The sequence below is a fragment of the Lichenostomus cassidix genome, chromosome 1Aa, assembly GCF_008360975.1.
Source record: "Lichenostomus cassidix isolate B80296 chromosome 1Aa, HeHo_3.0, whole genome shotgun sequence".
NCBI classification, from domain to species: Eukaryota; Metazoa; Chordata; class Aves; order Passeriformes; family Meliphagidae; genus Lichenostomus; species Lichenostomus cassidix.
Window position 1 is genome coordinate 1,302,580 of NC_139480.1, and position 17,951 is coordinate 1,320,530.

At 52.1% G+C, this 17,951-nt stretch overlaps 2 protein-coding genes across 4 annotated transcripts in view; one reads left to right on the top strand and one right to left on the bottom strand.

The window, feature by feature from the left end:
* The first annotated feature begins 1,702 nt into the window (after positions 1–1,702).
* On the top strand, positions 1,703–16,115 carry GDI2 (GDP dissociation inhibitor 2). Its single transcript, XM_085081780.1, has 11 exons — positions 1,703–1,881; positions 9,466–9,573; positions 10,144–10,243; positions 10,670–10,804; positions 11,953–12,151; positions 12,409–12,540; positions 12,924–13,023; positions 13,695–13,866; positions 14,668–14,812; positions 14,969–15,023; positions 15,111–16,115. Exons 1-11 carry the CDS (start codon positions 1,837–1,839, stop codon positions 15,264–15,266), a joined length of 1,347 nt encoding a protein of 448 aa, XP_084937906.1. The 5' UTR covers positions 1,703–1,836; the 3' UTR covers positions 15,267–16,115.
* Positions 16,116–17,188: 1,073 nt separating this feature from the next.
* Positions 17,189–17,951, bottom strand: part of TASOR2 (transcription activation suppressor family member 2) — a 60,949-nt gene continuing 60,186 nt past the window's right edge. For all 3 annotated transcript variants that reach the window (XM_085081751.1, XM_085081742.1, XM_085081770.1), the window contains exon 24: positions 17,189–17,853. In XM_085081751.1, the coding sequence (XP_084937877.1) occupies positions 17,850–17,853 (4 nt within the window). In that variant the 3' untranslated portion in view covers positions 17,189–17,849. The remainder of the gene's footprint in view (positions 17,854–17,951) is intronic.

The following is a 17,951-nucleotide window of genomic DNA, read 5'->3' on the forward strand; positions in this document are numbered from 1 at the left end:
GGTCCCATCCCGAGCTGGCTGTGTCCCTGCTGAGAATTCCTGGTGGTACCTGATGCAGAGTGATGGTTTTTCCTTCCTTCATCCATGGATCATCTCCATGGATTTTTGGGAAAAATGTAGGAATTCTGTACCACCAGCCATCCACCTCTCCAGCCTCGGCTCCTCCAAATACCCAAATCATCCCCAAGGGAAGGCTTTGCTCCCAATCCAAACCACCACGGGCTGGATTTTGGGAGCCTCACCCAGCTCTCCATCATTCCCAGTGCTTCCACAGGGATATCCAGAGCCCTAGGATGGGATTAAGATGCCTTAAGCCCTCCCGGGTCCCTAATCCACAGGAGCCCTAAGCGGCTTTGCCCTTCCCGCTGCCTACGTGCTCCTTTCCCAGGATTCTGCTCCATGGGGTGGAAAATCAGCCCTCAAACGGGAATTTCCTGCCTCCCACGAGGAAGTGGAGACGGGGTGGTGGTGAGGATTTAAAAAATCCCCCCTGAAACGCAAGGAAAAGCTCAAATCTTTTGGAAAAACGCAGGATTTTCGCAGCCGGATGAGAGGAAAGCCTCGTGGTTTGGGGTGGAAATGGTGGTGCAGCATGGGAGAAGTGAGAGTGGAGTTTGGGAAGTAGGAATGCACCCTAATTGTGGGTGTTTGTGGGGATAATTAGCAAATTTCCCATTAAAAGTGGTTTATGTGGGATGGGATGGGATGGATGGGATGGAAAAGCACTGGATGTGGAGGGATTAGGGGATTCTGTATGGGAATGAATTAAGGATGTTCTTTAATTGAGGGACCTGCTAATTGAAGGACCCCATTAAATTGACAATCCCCCCCAAACTGAGGGCCCCCTAATTTATGGACCTCCCTAAATTGAGGACCCCCCCTAATGTGAGGAACCTCCCCAAACTGAGGATGCTGCCCAGAGGATCCTCCTAAATTGAGGACTTCCCCAATATTGAGGAACATCCCCAAATTGATGAACCCCCTAAACAGAGGAACCCCCCAAATACAGGACACCCCCTAAATAGAGGACTCCCCTAAACCTGTGGATTCCCTCCCCAAATAGAGAACTCCCCCCAAAGTGAGTGCCCACCAATAAACTGAGGTCCTCCTCTAAATGGTGGACTCACCCCAAATTGAGAAAAACCCCCAAACTGAGGAACCTCCCCCAATTAAGAAGCCCCCTAAAACTGAGGTCTGACCCCAAATACAGAACCCCCCATAAATTGACAAGCCCCCTCTCCAAATGGTGGAACTTCCCTAACCTGAGGAAACCCCCAAAATGAGAATCCATCAAAACGGAGGACTCCCCCAATTAAAGGACCCCAATACATAGAGACCACCCCAAAGAAAGGACTCCCCAAAAATAAAGGACCCTCCAAACTGAGGACCCCTCCCAAACTGAGGACCCCCCCAAACTGCGGACCCCCCAGCTCCTTGCGGAGCTCTTCACGCTAAATGACCCTCCTAAATGACAGAGCCCCCCCCAAATCAAGGACCCCAAAAATGAGGATCGCCCCAGCTGAGCCCCCAGCGCCCTCCCAGCCCCAGCGGCGGCCATGCAACTGCGCATGCGCGCCGCGCCCCCACCACGGTGGCAGCGCCGCTCGCGCGCGCAGCGCTCCCGCCCCTTGATTGACGGCTCCGCCAGCCAATGGCGTGGCGCATCGCGCTGTGATTGGCAGGCGGCTGGGCGGGGCGCAGGTGGCCCGGCCCCGCCCCTCCCGGCGCGGTCCCCTCACGGCGGCGGCTCCATTTTCTCGCGCTCCCGCGGCCCCCGCGTAGCGCCCGGTTCGCCTCAGCCCCGGCCGAGAGACCCCCGAGACACCGCGCGCCGCCATGAATGAGGAGTACGACGTGATCGTGCTGGGCACCGGCCTCACGGTGAGGAGCAGCCGCCGCCCGCCCGCGCCTCGGGCCTGCTGCGGGCGGCCGCCGCCCTGCCCCGCCCCGCCGCCCCCCCAACCCCCCCCGTCATCCCCCGGCTCCTGCGGCTGATCCCCTTCCCCATCCCTCGCCCACCCCGGCTCCGCTGTCCTTTTGCCCGTCTGTCACCTGCTCATCCCCCCCAGCCTGGGTTTGACCCCCCCGCCCGGGGCACTCGGGTCTTTATCCCCTCCCCGGGTGTGCGCTCCCCTCCCCAATCTCTCACCTGATTATCACCCCACTCACCTCATTCAGGTCCTTTTCTTCTGCTGTCACCTTCCCATCGTAGCCCCCCCCAGCTCTGTCTGGGTGCTTCCCCCGCCGGCCATCCCCACTATTACCGGGATTCTGCTGTGTGTGACCCCCGGGGACCCCTGGGTGCTTTCTCCCGTCATTAATTCCCACAGCACCCCCCCGGCTTCAATCCCACCCCCACCCTGCATCCTTCCCCATTCATCTCCAGCCCAGCCTGGGATCCTCCCCTCTCAACACAGCCCGGGGGTCTGGTGTGTGTGACCCCCCCGGGGACCCCCGGCTCATTTCCCCATCATTAATTCTCACAGCACCCCCCGGCTTCAATCCCATCCCCACCCTGCATCCTTCCCCCCATCCCTACTGGCCCCCGGGTGGGGTTTTTATATGATTATAAAGCACCTCGTGTTTGGATACACCTCCCATACCCCCCGTTCCGCGATCCCCCCAGCTCCCAGGACCAGGAAATGCGGTTGTTTTGCGGAGGGAGGGCGGGGGGAGACTCGGACAATAAAATGCCGACGGGGATTTATTGCCTTTTATTTATTTTTTTTTTATTATTATCTTATTTTTTCCCCTTCACGCATCTCTTCCCCGCCCTCCCCTCCCTCCACAAACCTGATGTGGCTGCAGGTCCGTGCAGGGTGGAGGCAGCCATGGTTATCCCCCCCCTCCATCCCCGTTCCCGCTCCGCCTTTGCAGCCTTCGGCTCCATCCAGCCCTGACTGCAGCAGGAGGGGGATGGGAGGCTGGCGAGCCTGTCAAATTTCCCTTATCCCCCCCCAAAAAAAACCCCTTTCCTACGATGTCGCTGCATCCCGGTGATCCCTAAGGAAAGCTGACAGCTGATGGGGGTGCGGCGGAGGGAGGGGGATGAGCCGTGGTGGGGCTTTGTCCTATTGTGGAGGATGCAGCCCGCGCCGCAGGCAGCCTTGGGGAAAAAAAAACATGGCAGTGCCGCTGCCCCAGAGGTTTGCTGGAGGATTTCTCCCGGTTCCTGCATCCCTGGAAACCGGGAGATGCCACGGGAGGGTGGATTGCAGGTTACAAATACGAGGCATTGTTTGGAGAAGGGGGGAAGAAAATCCAATATGGTGGAGAGGTTTTCCTCCTTGTGAAACGGCCTTTCCTGCTTTTGTTTCCTCCTGTTAGTGGGGAAAGGTGGCTGGACAAAGGGATCTCTTTGGGGTTGGCCAGGAGGGATTTCCCCCACTTCCCCTGGTGCTGGTGATTAAATTGAAATCCACGCGTTTCCTGCTGTGGTTTCGGCGCTGTGATTGACGGGGCTACCAGAGGCATCGTGGCTGCTGACACAGGACCCCACCGGAGGCAGAGCTGGATTATCATCCCCCTCTTTTGGGTTATAAACCCAGGATGTGGCACAAAGGAAGTGTGGAAAGTGTGGGAACGTCTTCCCAGCTGCTGCTGTAGGGGACACCCAACTTTCCCAGTTGCTTTCATTCCTTTCTCTCAAGGCTCTTCCTTTGGGTTGGAGGAATGGCTTAGGAGGAAAAAGCTTCTTCCCATTGATAGGGAAAGCTGGAGTCTGTCCTAAAGCCCGCCCCTGGCTCAGCAAAGCAGGGAAAGAGACTTTTGGGGAGGTGAAATATAATGAGCTTGTAGTGAAGGGGCCTCCAATAGATCTGAGCCCCATTAAAATGTTAATTTATGCTTTAGCGTGAGCGCAGTATCAAGTTGGTGAACACGGGGCTTAATCTCAAACTGACAAATGCCAGTGTAAATTTGACAAAAGGCCTCTTGTGAAATCACTTTTAAGACAAGCTCCTGCTAATGAGCAGCAGTTCAGTTAAAAGGAATAAATTGGGGCCTATTTTAAGGTGTGCTGACCAAACTCCAGAGCCTGGGAATATCCAGGAACCGTTGCTTCTAGTGTGCTGGCTTTCTGTCTAAAATACCAATTAGGGTGGACTTCATCTTGTCTTGAGCAACTGAAGTGGAAAAGAATGGAAACCAGAGGTCCTGGTGCAGCCATCCTAAAATTCCTGGTGTTGGCTCAACCATTGTGGCTGGTGAGTGGTGTTGGAGCAGAGCTGGATCAGGCTGGGCTAAAGGACTCTTGTGCAGTCTGATGAAGCTTGAAGGTTGCTCCACCAGCTTTGGTACCAGTGCTGGCACAGGCAGGCTTCCTGAGGAAAAGGAACTGGAAAATGCATCCAGTTGTTCCTTTCCTTTTCCAGAGGAGCTGTCATGGAAGTTTTGGTGATGTTTGCAGCCACCATTTCCTTACAGCTGGTCCTGGCACAAGTGGACTCTGCTCCTGGAGCCCCATGAGGCCACTGCTGTAGTTCAGAGGTTATGTCTCTGCTGCTGATCTGGAGGGGTTTTTCCTTCTCTTTCCAAAGGGAAAGTTCAGTTGTTGGTTTAAAGAGGAGAAATGAGTTGTTGGAGCCTTTGTAAAAGAGCACAAATACATCCATTGTAGTGGTCATTCTGGTTGGGTCTGTGGGGCCACGGCTCTGTGAGTGCACGTGTAAATTCCACTGGGATGGATCTGAAAGTACAACATGAATATTTCAGGTGTTAATCTCTTCCTCAACCAGTAATGAAAGACTAAGGCAGCTTTAGGACTGGGATTACAGGCACTCAAACTATTTCAGCTTTTCCCTTCTGTGTGCTAATCAGAGACCCCATTGGAGTGCCAGCTCCTAGGGATGCATTTTAGCTCTGTGGGAAAAAATAATCCTGAATTACTGCTGATACAACACCTTGAACTTCCACCTGGTGTAATGAACTCCATGGCTCCTACTGCTCCCTCCTGCATGGATCAATGTGTGCTGAGGCCAGGTGTTTGCAAGGCTCTGCTGGGTCTGGCTGCATGAGGACTGGTAGATCTTCCAGCTGCCTCATTCCTGGTGGGAATGGCTTCTCCAGGTTGCTGGAGCCTTAATAGCTTTAAGGTCCTTGGCTTAGGCCTGCTGTGTGCGTCGTGCATTGCAGATTAGGGATCATCTTCCTGCAGACCTACTGCACAAACTCGTCTGCAATCTGGTGCAGTGATCACAGGCTGGAGGGCTCCTCATGGTTGTATTTTCACACATCTCTCTTCAGTTCACCATAATTTCCTCATTTCTGGTGTGGAAGTGGTGTGGTACTTCCTCATTGGGTTATTTGGGAGCAGGATGTTGTCCGTGGTGACAGGCTCTGTTATCTGTTCTCTGTGCTTCTGCAAAGTTATTTTCCAAGAATTTTGGGGATAATTAAATCATCCAGTTCAGCCCCTGTAGGTGAATGCTCTGTTCCTGCTGAGGTTTCACTCTTTGCAGGCTGAACTAAGCTTCTTACCTGCCAGCTGCCTCCCCATGGTAAAGCTATATAAATCCATCACAAAGATACAGATTCACTTTCTGTAGGAGCAGAAGAGCCAAACTCATTGGTTCAGGATATATTTAGTCGTATAGGCCCAGGCCTCGTTGCTTAAAGAGCCTCAAAGTGACCATGAGGACCATGTGGAGTGTCACTGTCCCTTGCATCATCCCCTGGTGGCTGTGGCGATTGTTCCTGTGCTGTGAGGAGTTGTTTTTACAGTTTGTAGGATGAGCAGAGCTTTGGCTCGGGCTGGAATCCGGCATGGCAGCGTAGCTGGTGTATGTGAGAAGTGGCATTGCCTGTATCACCTGCTCCAGGTGACTCTGCCTAGGCAAGGGGCCTGGACCAGAGGATCTCCAGAGGTCCCTTCCAAGCCCAGCCGTTCTGTGACTCTTGCTGGCCACAGCACAGCCCTGCCTTTCGAAGAAAGAGCCTGGCAGTGCCAGAGGCCGTTCCCGAAGCCGAAGGGATTTTGCTCAACACTTAGTGCCCAATCCTCCCCTCGGCGCCGTTCGAGGACCGACGCTGGCTCGAGTTTCCTTCGGGCTGTCTGAGCCTTTCTGAACTGCCGCCCTACTTGGAGAAAGTCCACGGAAACCTCCTTGCTTCCCTCCATTCCTCAAGGCTTCTGCATGTGCAAGGTCTAGTCATGACCAGCTCCTGCAAGCAGGGAAGAGCTGATGGTCTTAAGCAAGCATGGAAACGCCCATACCTCCAAGTTACTCCTTGTTTTGATTTTTATGGGTTCACACTGGATGTGCTGTCTCCACATTCCCAACGCTGGTGTCTCCCTGGTGCTTCAGCCATTTCCAGCAGCAGAGCTTTGCTGCAGACGACATCGATCACACTCAGACTTGCTCTGTCATTCATTCAGCAGCACAATGAGCTCCTGGGAGCCTCGTAACCTGAACTGGCTGAGGCAGTGGATTGTAGTAGCAGTGTGACTGCAATTTGCATGAGGGCTCTGCTGGGGTCCCGGTTGGATCCCCGGAGCTCTCCCTGCTGTGTCCTGGTGCTGCTGTCAGCAGCTGCTCCCTGTTCCTGTTTGGTGGTGGTGACGTTTATAAAACGGCCAAAAATGCACAGATTTGAGCTTCCCCTTTTTTATTTGCACTCTGAACTCCTCCCAGCTGTCCCTTATCAGCGCAGGCTGTTTGTTTTCCTCGCTCCCTGACCCAAATGACACTGTCACACATCAAGCGGTCCCTGGTCACGGCCCAGCGGATGGGGACAGCCAGCACGGGATCCAGAGGAATTGCTGAGCTAGGAGGATAAATCCATTGTGCATCCCGTGTGCTTTATGGCCATCGTGGCTGCAGAGGGAAGTGGCACTGAAAGGCCTGTGTGGGATTTCAGCGCTCCAGGGCCTGGCAGGAGCCTGGGTGATGGAAGGGACGTGTTCAATGAGCCTTGGATAATTCAGCAGTGTAATAGCTCCACCTCAGTCCCCACAGCGCTGTTTAATGGGTATGAAAGAAGATTGAAGAGGTTCTTAATGCCTCTTATATCTTCTGCTGGTGTCCAAACTCCCTCCAAGGGATGCTGGCAGTTTGGGCAGGTGACCTGGGCCAGGGATCTGGGAAGGATCTGGTCTTCTGGGAAGACCAGAGCAAGGAATGCTTTGAAGTTCAGTGGGTGACTGAAATCAGCTGACACCCAGACCAGTGGATGTAACTTGTGTGGCTTTTACTGTAGCTCCATCCCTCCGTTTGATGCTTGCTTAGTTGTGAAATCCTGGTTGGCTTCCTCGTGGCTCAGCTCCAGCATGGACACTTGCAGTCCTGTGCCACCATCTGGCAGAGCTGGTGAGCCAGGGTTTTGAGAGGTGTTCAGGGGGGAAAAATCACAGGGCAGAGCAAGGAGTCCAACCACAGAGCTCTGAGAATTTAACTGGTTGGTGATGATGGACTTGGTGTGACAGTCCCACCTTGGGTGTGGTTAATCATTAACGTTGTAGCTGACACCCTGCAGCTGCTTTCACTCCTGTGGTTACTCAGCGTTGTAGGCCTTGAGTAGTGACTTACCACAGTGTTTGGTGCAGCTGTGTCTGCTCTGAGGGTCTCTGCTTGCTCCAGCCTGTGGAAAAAAAGGAGGGACCTTGTAGGGTCCTTGGAAGGATGGTACAGTGCTGGAAGGAGCAGCTGGAAGGATCATGGAGGGCTTTTGTGGGAAGTACTGTGGCTCACTATTCACAATCCACGTGGTGATCATGAAGCCTTGTGGGCACTGTGTTGGAAATCTTCCACGACTTCAGGGATTAAATTCAGAGCATCCTTGCTGTGCATGAGGCAGCTCCAGCTTTGCTCCTCAGGTCCTTGGCTGGATTATGGTGACATCCTGGTGGGTGACAGACTGGCCAGCAGTGCCCTGCTATCCCAACGGAGAAGGTTTTTCCATTGCCACCTGGAAGCACCGGAACAGCAAATCCTCAGGCCAGCGATCCCTGCCAACCATCCCTGCACAGATGTTTGACCTTCAGAACAAAACAACCCCCTGAAAGCTGCCTGGGCTGGGGAAGTTGCTTTTACAGCTTCCTTTACACCAAGAATTGACTGGAGTTAAGATTTACACAAACAATTCACAGTGGGAGATTCCTGGTGTTTGTGGTTTTCCTGATTGACACCTGCACTGGTCAGTTTGGAGCTGGAAATAAAACTCCACAGGAGGGGGAAGTGACACGGGAGAGAATCCTGAGTAAGGTGCTCATGGAGTAAACAGGAAGGATCTCATGGAAGCACAGATCCCTGCAGGAGGGCCAAGCTGCCTGGATGAATCCCTTCACTCCTGGGTGAGCAGATGTGCAGCAGTGACATCTGCCAGCAGCTGGATGAGGGTTTTACAAACTGAATGAAAGGTAATCAGAGAATCACTGAATGGTTTGGGTTGGAAGGGACTGTAAAGACCATCCTGCCAAGGTTGGGACACCTTCCACTATCCCAGGATGCTCCAAGCCCCCTCCAACATGACCCACCCATAATGTGAGATGTGGCCAGGACCTACCAGTGTGATGGTGATGGTGAATGCATTTGCAGACATAATTCTGCTGCTGGAGCGAGCTGAGGCAGAGCAAGACCAGTAAAACCTCCAAGATAAGCCAGGACCTACCAGTGAGATTGTGATGGTGAATGAGAGCTCAGATGCAGACATAGTTCTGCTGCTGGAGGGAGTTGAAGCAGAGCAAGATCAGTAAAACCTCCAAGATAAGCTGACCTAAGCACGCAAACATTGAAGTTTTTGTTAAGCTCTTTGGCTGGGGAATGCCAGAGCTGGTGCAAAGTCGTGTTTTAATGGGGATTTAGTTGTGCAAGCCCTGAGCTGGTTCTGCAGGCTGCAGCCTGTGTGTGCTCTGCTGAGGCTCAGCCTCGTGGTGCTGCAGTCAGACACAGCAGCTGAAATGCTGCTCCAGGGAGTCTCGGTGGGGACAGAGCAAGGAAAGCAAAACCGAGGTGATGAAGCCACCCAAATGCCTTCATTTATTCTTCATGCTGCCTTCTGAGGGAAACTGTTGATTCTCTTGAGTGTCCCAGTGTGGCAAATATTAATAATTGAGGTTTTGAGGAGACTGATTGAAGTCCAGGTAAGATTTCATGTTCCTGCTGCCTCTCTGTGGACATCCTTAAATTGATAGCTGGTGAATTGAGTACAGATTTTCCTACTTTGGCTCAGATGCATTGAATTCCTGAAAACTTCCTCTGGGAAGCCCTGATAGGTGGTGGTTGTGTAGCTTTAACCCCTGGATTGGCTTGCCCAGAGCAGACAGTGAATTTATTAAGAGGTTAATCTGCCTCCAAGAGGTGCCTGAATGCTGGAATTAGGTAACTGCTGTGCTCATTTGCAGAGGGCTGAAAAAAAATTCAGGTACCTGCAAACTGAGCTGCCTGAACATGCTCTTCCTTAGGAAAAATGGGAAAGAGGAGGCTCCAGTGCAGCTAACCTGTCCTTTGCATCCTTTCCTTCCTGCAGGAATGCATCCTCTCCGGGATCATGTCAGTGAATGGAAAGAAAGTCCTTCACATGGATCGTAACTCTTACTATGGAGGGGAAAGTGCATCCATTACACCCCTGGAAGATGTAAGTATGGAGAGACCCATCCTGGGCACATAAAGGGGATTTTTTCCAAATTACCCTTGGGGTGGGTTCAAATTAATTATTCCTAAGGGTTTCCTTTGAGTAAGGAAGTTTTATGGTCACCAGATTACAGTGGGGGAGACACCAGTGTGGATGTTTGTAATTGGTAGATAGGACTTGTTTTCTGTCATTCAATTCCCAGCTGGGATCTGAGCACAGAGCATTCCAGAGCTGTTCCAGCTAGGTGTTAATAGCTAAATTGTAAATTTGACTAAGAAATGTGATGTTAAACAGCTCATCAAGTTCATAAATTCCCAAATCCTTAAACCTTGGAGGGAGAAAGCCTGAACGAGCAGAATTACACTGCCATGTTCTTACTGTAACAATTCACTGGATGTGTTTGTTTGTTCCAGACTCAAATTGGAGATAAAACTCCAGCCAAAAGCTGCCTCTGAAGAGCTTGTGTTCAGCCTGGAGCTGTGGGGGTGGAAAGTGTGTACATGTGTGGGAGAAATGACACCCAGACAGATTTCCTGGGCTATAATAAGTTCTGTATTCTCTCTCTCTCCAAAGCTCTACAAAAGGTTTAATCTCCCGGGAGCTCCACCAGAATCTATGGGGCGGGGAAGAGACTGGAACGTGGACCTCATTCCAAAATTCCTTATGGCTAATGGTGAGTGATCCTGAGCTCCCAGATACTCCTTGTAAGCTCAGCCTGGGTTGGTGCTGGAAAGGAGCAGACATTGTCACTCCTTACAAATCCTTATCCTTTTATCCATGTGTTCCCATCCTGGGACTGGTCTGGATCAAACCACTATCAGTGAAGTGGTTACCAGTGCAGGGGCAGCTCCTTTCCCCTAAAACCAACCACTTGCTGCTGCAATCTCATCCCGAAACACGAGGGGATGGATGGATTGTGTGGTGCCAGTCTGGCTCAGGGCTGCTGCAGTGGAACAATTGATAGATCCCAGCCTAGGCTTGGTTGCTTTAGTCCCTGCTTACCCACACCCTGCTGTGGGAACTGATCATGGGGCAAGGTTTGTTGTGCTGGAGGAGCTGCTGTGTCCTCTTGTTTGACTTGTGCCAAACCCCCTTGCAGGTCAGTTGGTAAAGATGCTGCTCTACACAGAAGTCACTCGTTACTTGGACTTCAAGGTGATCGAGGGGAGCTTTGTCTACAAGGGAGGAAAGATCTACAAAGTTCCTTCCACTGAGGCAGAAGCTTTGGCCTCCAGTGAGTAACTGCACCTTATTTGTTCCCTCTGAATCCCCCAAACAGGCAAACCCCACATCTTGGGATACTCTTGATGCTCCTCATGTGTTAAGGAGCATCCTCAGGGTCCTCCTGCACCTTTTTTTCTTCAAATACCACTTGTAGTGTGAGCCTTGGGCTTCCTGAGCCTTGAGTTGCTGTTTTCTTGGAGCTTCCAGTCTGCCTGTTCTGTGGCATTCTGGTGGGAATCTGGCAGTATTTTCCTTCCTCAAGAGGTTACATTTGGGGCTTGTGCTCCCAGCTCTGCCATAAATATTTGATGTTGGGTCCTTGTTGGAATTGGTGTGTGAAAAACATTGCAGGCAAATTGGAATGACTAATTCCACCATGTGGCACCTCAAACCTTAATTGTTGCCTACTTAAATTTCACTCTTCAAATAAAACTAATAATAGTGTGGTGAAATCCATTAGGTTCTAGCAGAGGGCATTCCATTAGCTCCACACGTGGGATGTGTTCAGTAGCACCTCTGAAAAGTCTTCTGATAAAATGATTCCTGCAGTTAAGGCTGCAGGTCTGTAGGTTTGAGCCTCCTTCATGGCAGATACTCCTTTTTACTGAAGGAATCTGTCATTGCTTCAGTTTGGCCACATCTGCTGTGTGATCTCCAGGAGACTCATCCTGCCAGGAGTGGAGGTGCTGCCTCTGCCCTCACATTGCAGCAAGTCCTGTCTTGCTCCTGCAGTTTGTGGAGAATTCAAGTGCACAGATAGTGCCTTGTCCAGCCTCGTGTTTGGGGTTTGAAGTGACAGGACAAGGGGGAATGGCCTTAAGCTGAAGGAGGACAGGGTTAGATGGGATATTAGGAGGGAATTTCTGGCTGGGAAGGTGGGGAGGGAGGGAGGATAGAATTCCCAGAGGAGCTGTGGCTGCCCATGGATCCCTGGCAGTGTCCAAGGCCAGGCTGGACAGGGCTTGGAGCAACCTGGGACAGTTAAAGGTGTCCCTGCCATGGGGTTGGAACTAATGACCTTCAAGGTCCCTTCCAGCCCAAACCATTCCACGTTTGAAACACCCAGCAGTTCTCACCCACCTTTAACACTCTGTGGCGATAGAAAAGCCACAAAACCCACTGAGTATGTGTTGGATTCTGACAAAACCTGGGTTTTAGGCTTAATGGGTTTGTTCGAGAAGCGCCGGTTCAGGAAGTTCCTGGTGTACGTGGCCAACTTCGACGAGAACGATCCGCGCACCTTCGAGGGCGTCGATCCCAAGAAGACCACCATGAGGGATGTGTACAAGAAGTTTGACCTGGGCCAGGATGTCATAGACTTCACAGGCCATGCCCTTGCTCTCTACAGGACTGACGAGTAAGTGGGGGTCAGCTGCTCCCCCAAATCCCCAGGTCTGGGGTTGTGATGGGGTTGATATTTAAACTTTGAGGATTCCTGGGTAAAACTTGTGATGCTGAGTCCTCCTAAAAGGGAACTCCCAGGGAAGCACTGCCAGGAGCAGCTGGAGGGTGGGGAAGGAAACTTCACAGGAAGTAAATGTTTTGCTTTCCAGAGTATTCTGCTGGAAGTCTTGCTTTGGGAAACATCCCAAATGGTGTAACTGTCCTTCGCAGCTATCTAGATCAACCCTGCCAAGAAACAATCAACAGGATTAAGCTGTACAGCGAGTCACTGGCTCGATATGGGAAAAGCCCCTACCTGTACCCCCTCTATGGCCTTGGAGAGCTGCCCCAGGGATTTGCAAGGTGAGCATTTGGCTTTGACTCCGTGTTTCTTCCAGTGGATGTGTGGAATTGAATGTGTGGAGTTGGATGTGTGGAGTTGGAGATTGAGCTTCCAGAATGCAATGCTGCGTCAAAGTACTGTGGTCCTTAATGATTCTCTCACTTCTTAATTAAGAGGTGATTCCTCTATGTGAGATTCCTTCTTTCTGGGCTTGTTTACCTCTGGATTTGCTCAGAGATCCTGTTGGCAGAGTATTTATCCCTTGTGTTTAAGCAGAGTATTTTGAGGAGGTGTGAGTCAAAGGTGAAGTTTATCCGAGTGGAACAGAGCCCTGGGGCTGGCAGGGCTGTTAAAGTGCAGCCATGGAGCACTGGGAGGTGCTGAAGGGATTTTCCTGTTGCAGGCTCAGTGCAATCTATGGAGGCACCTACATGCTCAACAAGCCCATCGAGGAGATCGTCATAGAAAACGGCAAAGTGGTCGGGGTCAAGTCTGAGGGGGAGGTATGGCCCCTTCCCTTCCTTCCCATCCTTCCCATCCTTCCCTTCCTTCCCATCCTTCCCTTCCTTCCCTGCTCCCACCCCACATCCTCAGCTTTCGTGGCTTTGATCAGAACAAATACAGAGAAAACCCTTTTCCAAGCCCAGGGACCAAACCTGCTGGGCTGGGGCTGTTTTCCAAAGACACAATGTCCTGATAGTGGAGTACATTCCAGCATTCCTGCTCCAGGAGTTGGGATGAAGTCTCCATGGGCTGGCAGTGAGTAAATCAGGCTGGCTGAAGTGGAAGGGAGCTGTTCTTGTGTCTAACCTGGAAGCAGCTCTGCCCTTGGCATTTTTAGCTGCTGTGACAGCTGGCACGTGGTCTTCCTGCAGCTTCTCCTCCACCTGGCTGGATAAAACTGGGAATGCTGCAGGCTGCTTGGAAGCTGTAAATGTGCTCCTGCCTGGAGCAGGCACTCATGGGACAGTTTAGCCCTTGCTGCTGGGATAATGTGTCCCTTGGGGTGGGAATGACGTGTCCTGGCTGGGAGCAGAGGTGACAATCCATGCTAGGGCCTGATATACCACAGTGTGTGCAGCCTGGAGGCTTCAGATGGCTCAAACATTAAATTCTTAGTGGAAAAACGATTTTTGATGTGAACAGGTGATGATTTTTCCGTGTTTGTGCACAGGTTGCTCGCTGCAAACAGCTCATCTGCGACCCCAGCTACGTGTCGGACCGCGTGACGAAGGTGGGCCAGGTGATCCGGGTAATCTGCATCCTGAGCCACCCCATCAAGAACACAAACGATGCCAACTCGTGCCAGATCATCATTCCACAGAACCAGGTCAACCGGAAATCAGGTGTGTGCTGCGGGGTGGGGCAGGGCAGGTGGTGTTCAGCCTCTCTCCAGGTGAGGTGTGGGTCAAGTATGGACACTTCATGGCCTTGTCCAGGGATTTTTAGGCTCCAGCTTGGCTGAGCTTCAGTTCAGAGCAGTGCTGGGGGAGGTGAGAGGAGGCTGTGGTTGGAAAAGCTTGTGAGGAACCTGCGGCAGGAAGTGCCCCAGACTGGGAGAGGTGGGTGAGGAGTGTGGGGTGAGGGTTGTGTGCAGGAGGGGAGGTGCTGCCTCAGTCTGGAACAGAGCACTGGGAATCCCACCGGATCTCAGCAGCCACCGGAGTCGTGGGAAACTGAAATCTGGAGATCTCCCGTGTCCAGGGCACTCAATCAGGAGATGAGAGCTCATGGGGCAAGGATGGGACTCACCCCAGGTTCTGTAAACAATCCAGGAGGTGCCAAGTGTCAGGGCAGTGCGAGGAGGTGCAGGCTGGTTTTTGGGATGAGGCTGGAGGAGGTTTTGGGATGAGACTGAGGAGGTCTGGGGACAAGGCTGAAATGTTTTAGGGACAAGGCTGAGGAGGTTTTGGGACGAGACTGAGGCGGTTTATGGGATGACACTGAGGAGGTTTTAGGGATAAAGCTGAGGAGGTTTTAGGGCCAAGGCTGAGGAGGTTTTGGGACGAGGCTGAGGAGGTTTTGGGACGAGGCTGAGGAGATTTTGGGACGAGGCTGAGGAGATTTTTGGGACAAGGCTGAGGAGGTTTTAGGGACGAGGCTGAGGAGGTTTAGGGGTGAGGCTGCAGCTGTGCCCTGTTCCCCAGATATCTACGTGTGCATGATCTCCTCTGCTCACAACGTGGCGGCGCAGGGCAAGTACATCGCCATCGCCAGCACCACCGTGGAGACTGCCGACCCGGAGAAGGAAATCAAGCCAGCCTTGGACCTCTTGGAGCCCATTGAGCAGAAGTGAGTCCTCAGGGAGCCCTTCAGCTGCAACAGCTGGAGCCATCTGGCTGTGGAGAGCTGTGAAACCGAGTTCCCTCAGCACCCTGAGCCATGCCCTCAGATCAAACCATTCCTCCTCTAAAACAATCCCAAACTTTTTTATTTCCCCTTTTCCAGGTTTGTCAGCATCAGCGACCTGTTTGCACCCACTGACCTGGGAACTGAGAGCCAGGTGAGTGAGGGGAGGGCTGGGAGGGGAGAGGAGGGGAGAGGAGAAGCCCCAGCTCGGGGCTGCAGCACCAATCCTCCCTCCCTGCAGATCTTCATCTCGCGCACCTACGACGCCACCACCCACTTCGAGACGACGTGCGACGACATCAAAGATATCTACAAGAGGATGATGGGATCAGAGTTCGACTTCGAGGAGATGAAACGCAAGAAGAACGACATCTACGGCGAGGAGGAGCAGCAGTAATGAGAGGCTCTAATTAGGAGAAGTTTAAATCGGCTAATCTGAATATATAAGGAACTTAATGAACACTGTACGAAATTCAATATTGTAAGGCCTGCTTTTGTAATCCCATCTCTGAGAGATTGAAGAGTACTGCACTGGTAATGTTCCCTTTTTGGATATCATGTGTTAATTATTTCATTCTAGTAGGGCTGCTGTCCAGAATCTGGCAAATTCCTGACTGATTTCCTGACTAACCTCGTAAGTGAAAGGCAGACTGAACTTATTATTATTATTATTATTATTTTTGCAGACGTAGACGTGGGTGCAGATTTGAAATAACTCATTGACAGCTGTGTCTTACCTTGTCTTTTTAATCATTTGTAAAACATCCTTCACAATCCTGTGCTTCTGGTGAGCTCGTAGATGTGACGCTGATGTCACTCAAACCTGATATCAAGGAAAATAGAAACTGAGCACTCCATTATTGTGGACAGCATCCCTAAAGTCTCTCTCCCATCAATCTTAACTCTGTGGCAAAGTTGTATCATGGACAAAGCCCACACCTATTGTAGCAGCAAATGTTGGCTTCGTTCTGGGCACAGAACTTAACCTCCACTTAAGCTTCTAAACCTGTTTACATCGGTTGGGACACAGCTGTGCCTAAGGCTCCTTTGTGTTTTAATCTTAATAAAATTGAGAGAACAAATTACAGAGCAGGCAAGATGTGGAAGTATTTTCTGTCCCCTGGTGGCTTCTCGGATGGACCAAACGGCGCTGCGGTATCGGCATGACAGAGCCTGTGCTTCTCGTGTCTCCTGAAGGCTCCAAATGATTTCTGTACTGCGAAGTAAAGCCAAATTCTGGAAACCAGTCCTGGCCTCTGGTCTGATTCACTTCACTTCTGGGAGCAGCAGCTCCAGGCTGAGATCCCTGGGGGGATCTCTGCCTGCCAGGGGTGAGACAGGAGCGTTTCCTGCTGGAAGACATTTCCTGCTGGAAAATGTTTCCTGATTCCGTGGTTGGGCTGCCCAGCTGTGCTGCTCCAGCTGCTTTTGGCAGGGCAGCTGTGGCTGGGGCTGTGCTTTGGCACAATCCCTGGTGCCACAGCTGGAAAGGGCAGCAGCCATCAATAATTCCTGTTTCAGAAATGGTTTCTCTCCATCCAGAATCCGAGATGCTCCTCTCTGGAGCATCTTCCCACAATCCAGCTGTTGGGCAGCAGCTGTGCTGGGAGCAGCAGGGCTCAGGTGTACACAGAGAGATGCCAACTGCCAGCAACACTCAGGAAAAGCCTTGAACAGCTCTGCAGGTCAGCTCAGTGCTGAGGGCTCATCCTGCCCCTCAGGAACTGAGCTTTGATCCTATCGCAGTCCCAACCCTGAGCTCAACCCACCTGGGGCTTCCCTTCCCTTCCCCTCCTTCCCCTCCCTCCCCACGGGGCTTTTGGCACTTCCTCTGCCGAGCTGCCACTGCCAGGAACACCTTCAGCCCTGAGCTGCCACTGCCAGGAACACCTTCACCTTCAGCCCTGAGCTGCCACTGCCAGGAACACCTTCAGCCCTGAGCTGCCACTGCCAGGAACACCTTCAGTCCTGAGCTGCCACTGCCAGGAACACCTTCAGCCCTGAGCTGCCACTGCCAGGAACACCTTCAGCCCTGAGCTGCCACTGCCAGCCCTGGAGCAGGGGATGGGGAAGTTCCCCTGTGCCCACCAGCCAGGACAGACCCAGGGCAGGTGGAAAATAATCCTTCCTTTAAAATATTCCATTATCCCTACCTGCTGTAATCTGGTTATTCCTCAGGCTCTCAGCACCTCTCCTGCTGGGAAGCAGGATGGGATTCATCATCCACAATCTCCCTCCTTCTCAACGTTTTGCTGATTTCCAGCTGGAAAAACCCCTGCCCTCCCTTTCCCCTCTCCAGAAAGCAGAGCTGTGTGAAACTTCATTTTTTGGAGGTTTTATTAATCAAACTCTTTACAAAGTCATCCTGTACAGAACGGCCTCGCAGTCTTTTCCTTAAAAACCAACTAAAAACGCCCCTGTCCCTGCAGAGCTGGGTGGGGAATGGGGCTTGGACACTGTGTTTCCATCCCGGCCCGCATAAATAAGAGCTTATTTTGTTCCTGCAGCCCAGCTGGGCACAGCAATCCCACCTGCTGGAATGCCCTGAGTCCCAGCAGGGAAATGGTACTGAGAGGCAGCAAGGGTGAGCTGAAATGTAGTGTGAGCCTGGGCAGGACCTGACAGAACAACCACGTGGAAAACGGATTTATTCCATTCCTAACTTTCAAGTAAACTTTGGGAAATAAATTCCTTTGCCTGCTCCAAAGGCAGCTGCAGCAAAGACTGGAAAACACTCCAATAATTTACCTGTACCGTGAACAGAACCTTTCCTATGTGTGACTGGATGGCAGGGAAGGAATCCCTGGAGGATCTGCATTTCCCACCTTTAAATAACACTTATGTACAGAGCTCAAACCGACCTTCCCCACCCCCAGCAGTGTCCTGGGTGCACTGGGATGGTGGGGATGTCCCTCGGAGGACGGGGATGCCCAAACTCCAGGGCTCTGTGGAGGAACTGTGTCCTTGTGGCTTCGCTTTGTCACCTGCAACACAGAGATGTGGCCCAGCTGAGCACCCTGGGCAGTGCCAGCCTCGTGCCAGCAGCCAGTGTTGGAGTTTTTCCCACTTTCCAGCAGAGCCA

Excerpts from the sequence above, each read along its gene's own strand:
- GDI2 (XM_085081780.1), top strand. The coding sequence starts at position 1,837 with ATGAATGAGGAGTACGACGTGATCGTGCTGGGCACCGGCCTCACG. Across the intron at positions 10,244-10,669 it reads AAAATTCCTTATGGCTAATG|GTCAGTTGGTAAAGATGCTG; the intron begins GTGAGTGATCCT and ends ACCCCCTTGCAG. Across the intron at positions 13,867-14,667 it reads CCAGGTCAACCGGAAATCAG|ATATCTACGTGTGCATGATC; the intron begins GTGTGTGCTGCG and ends CCTGTTCCCCAG.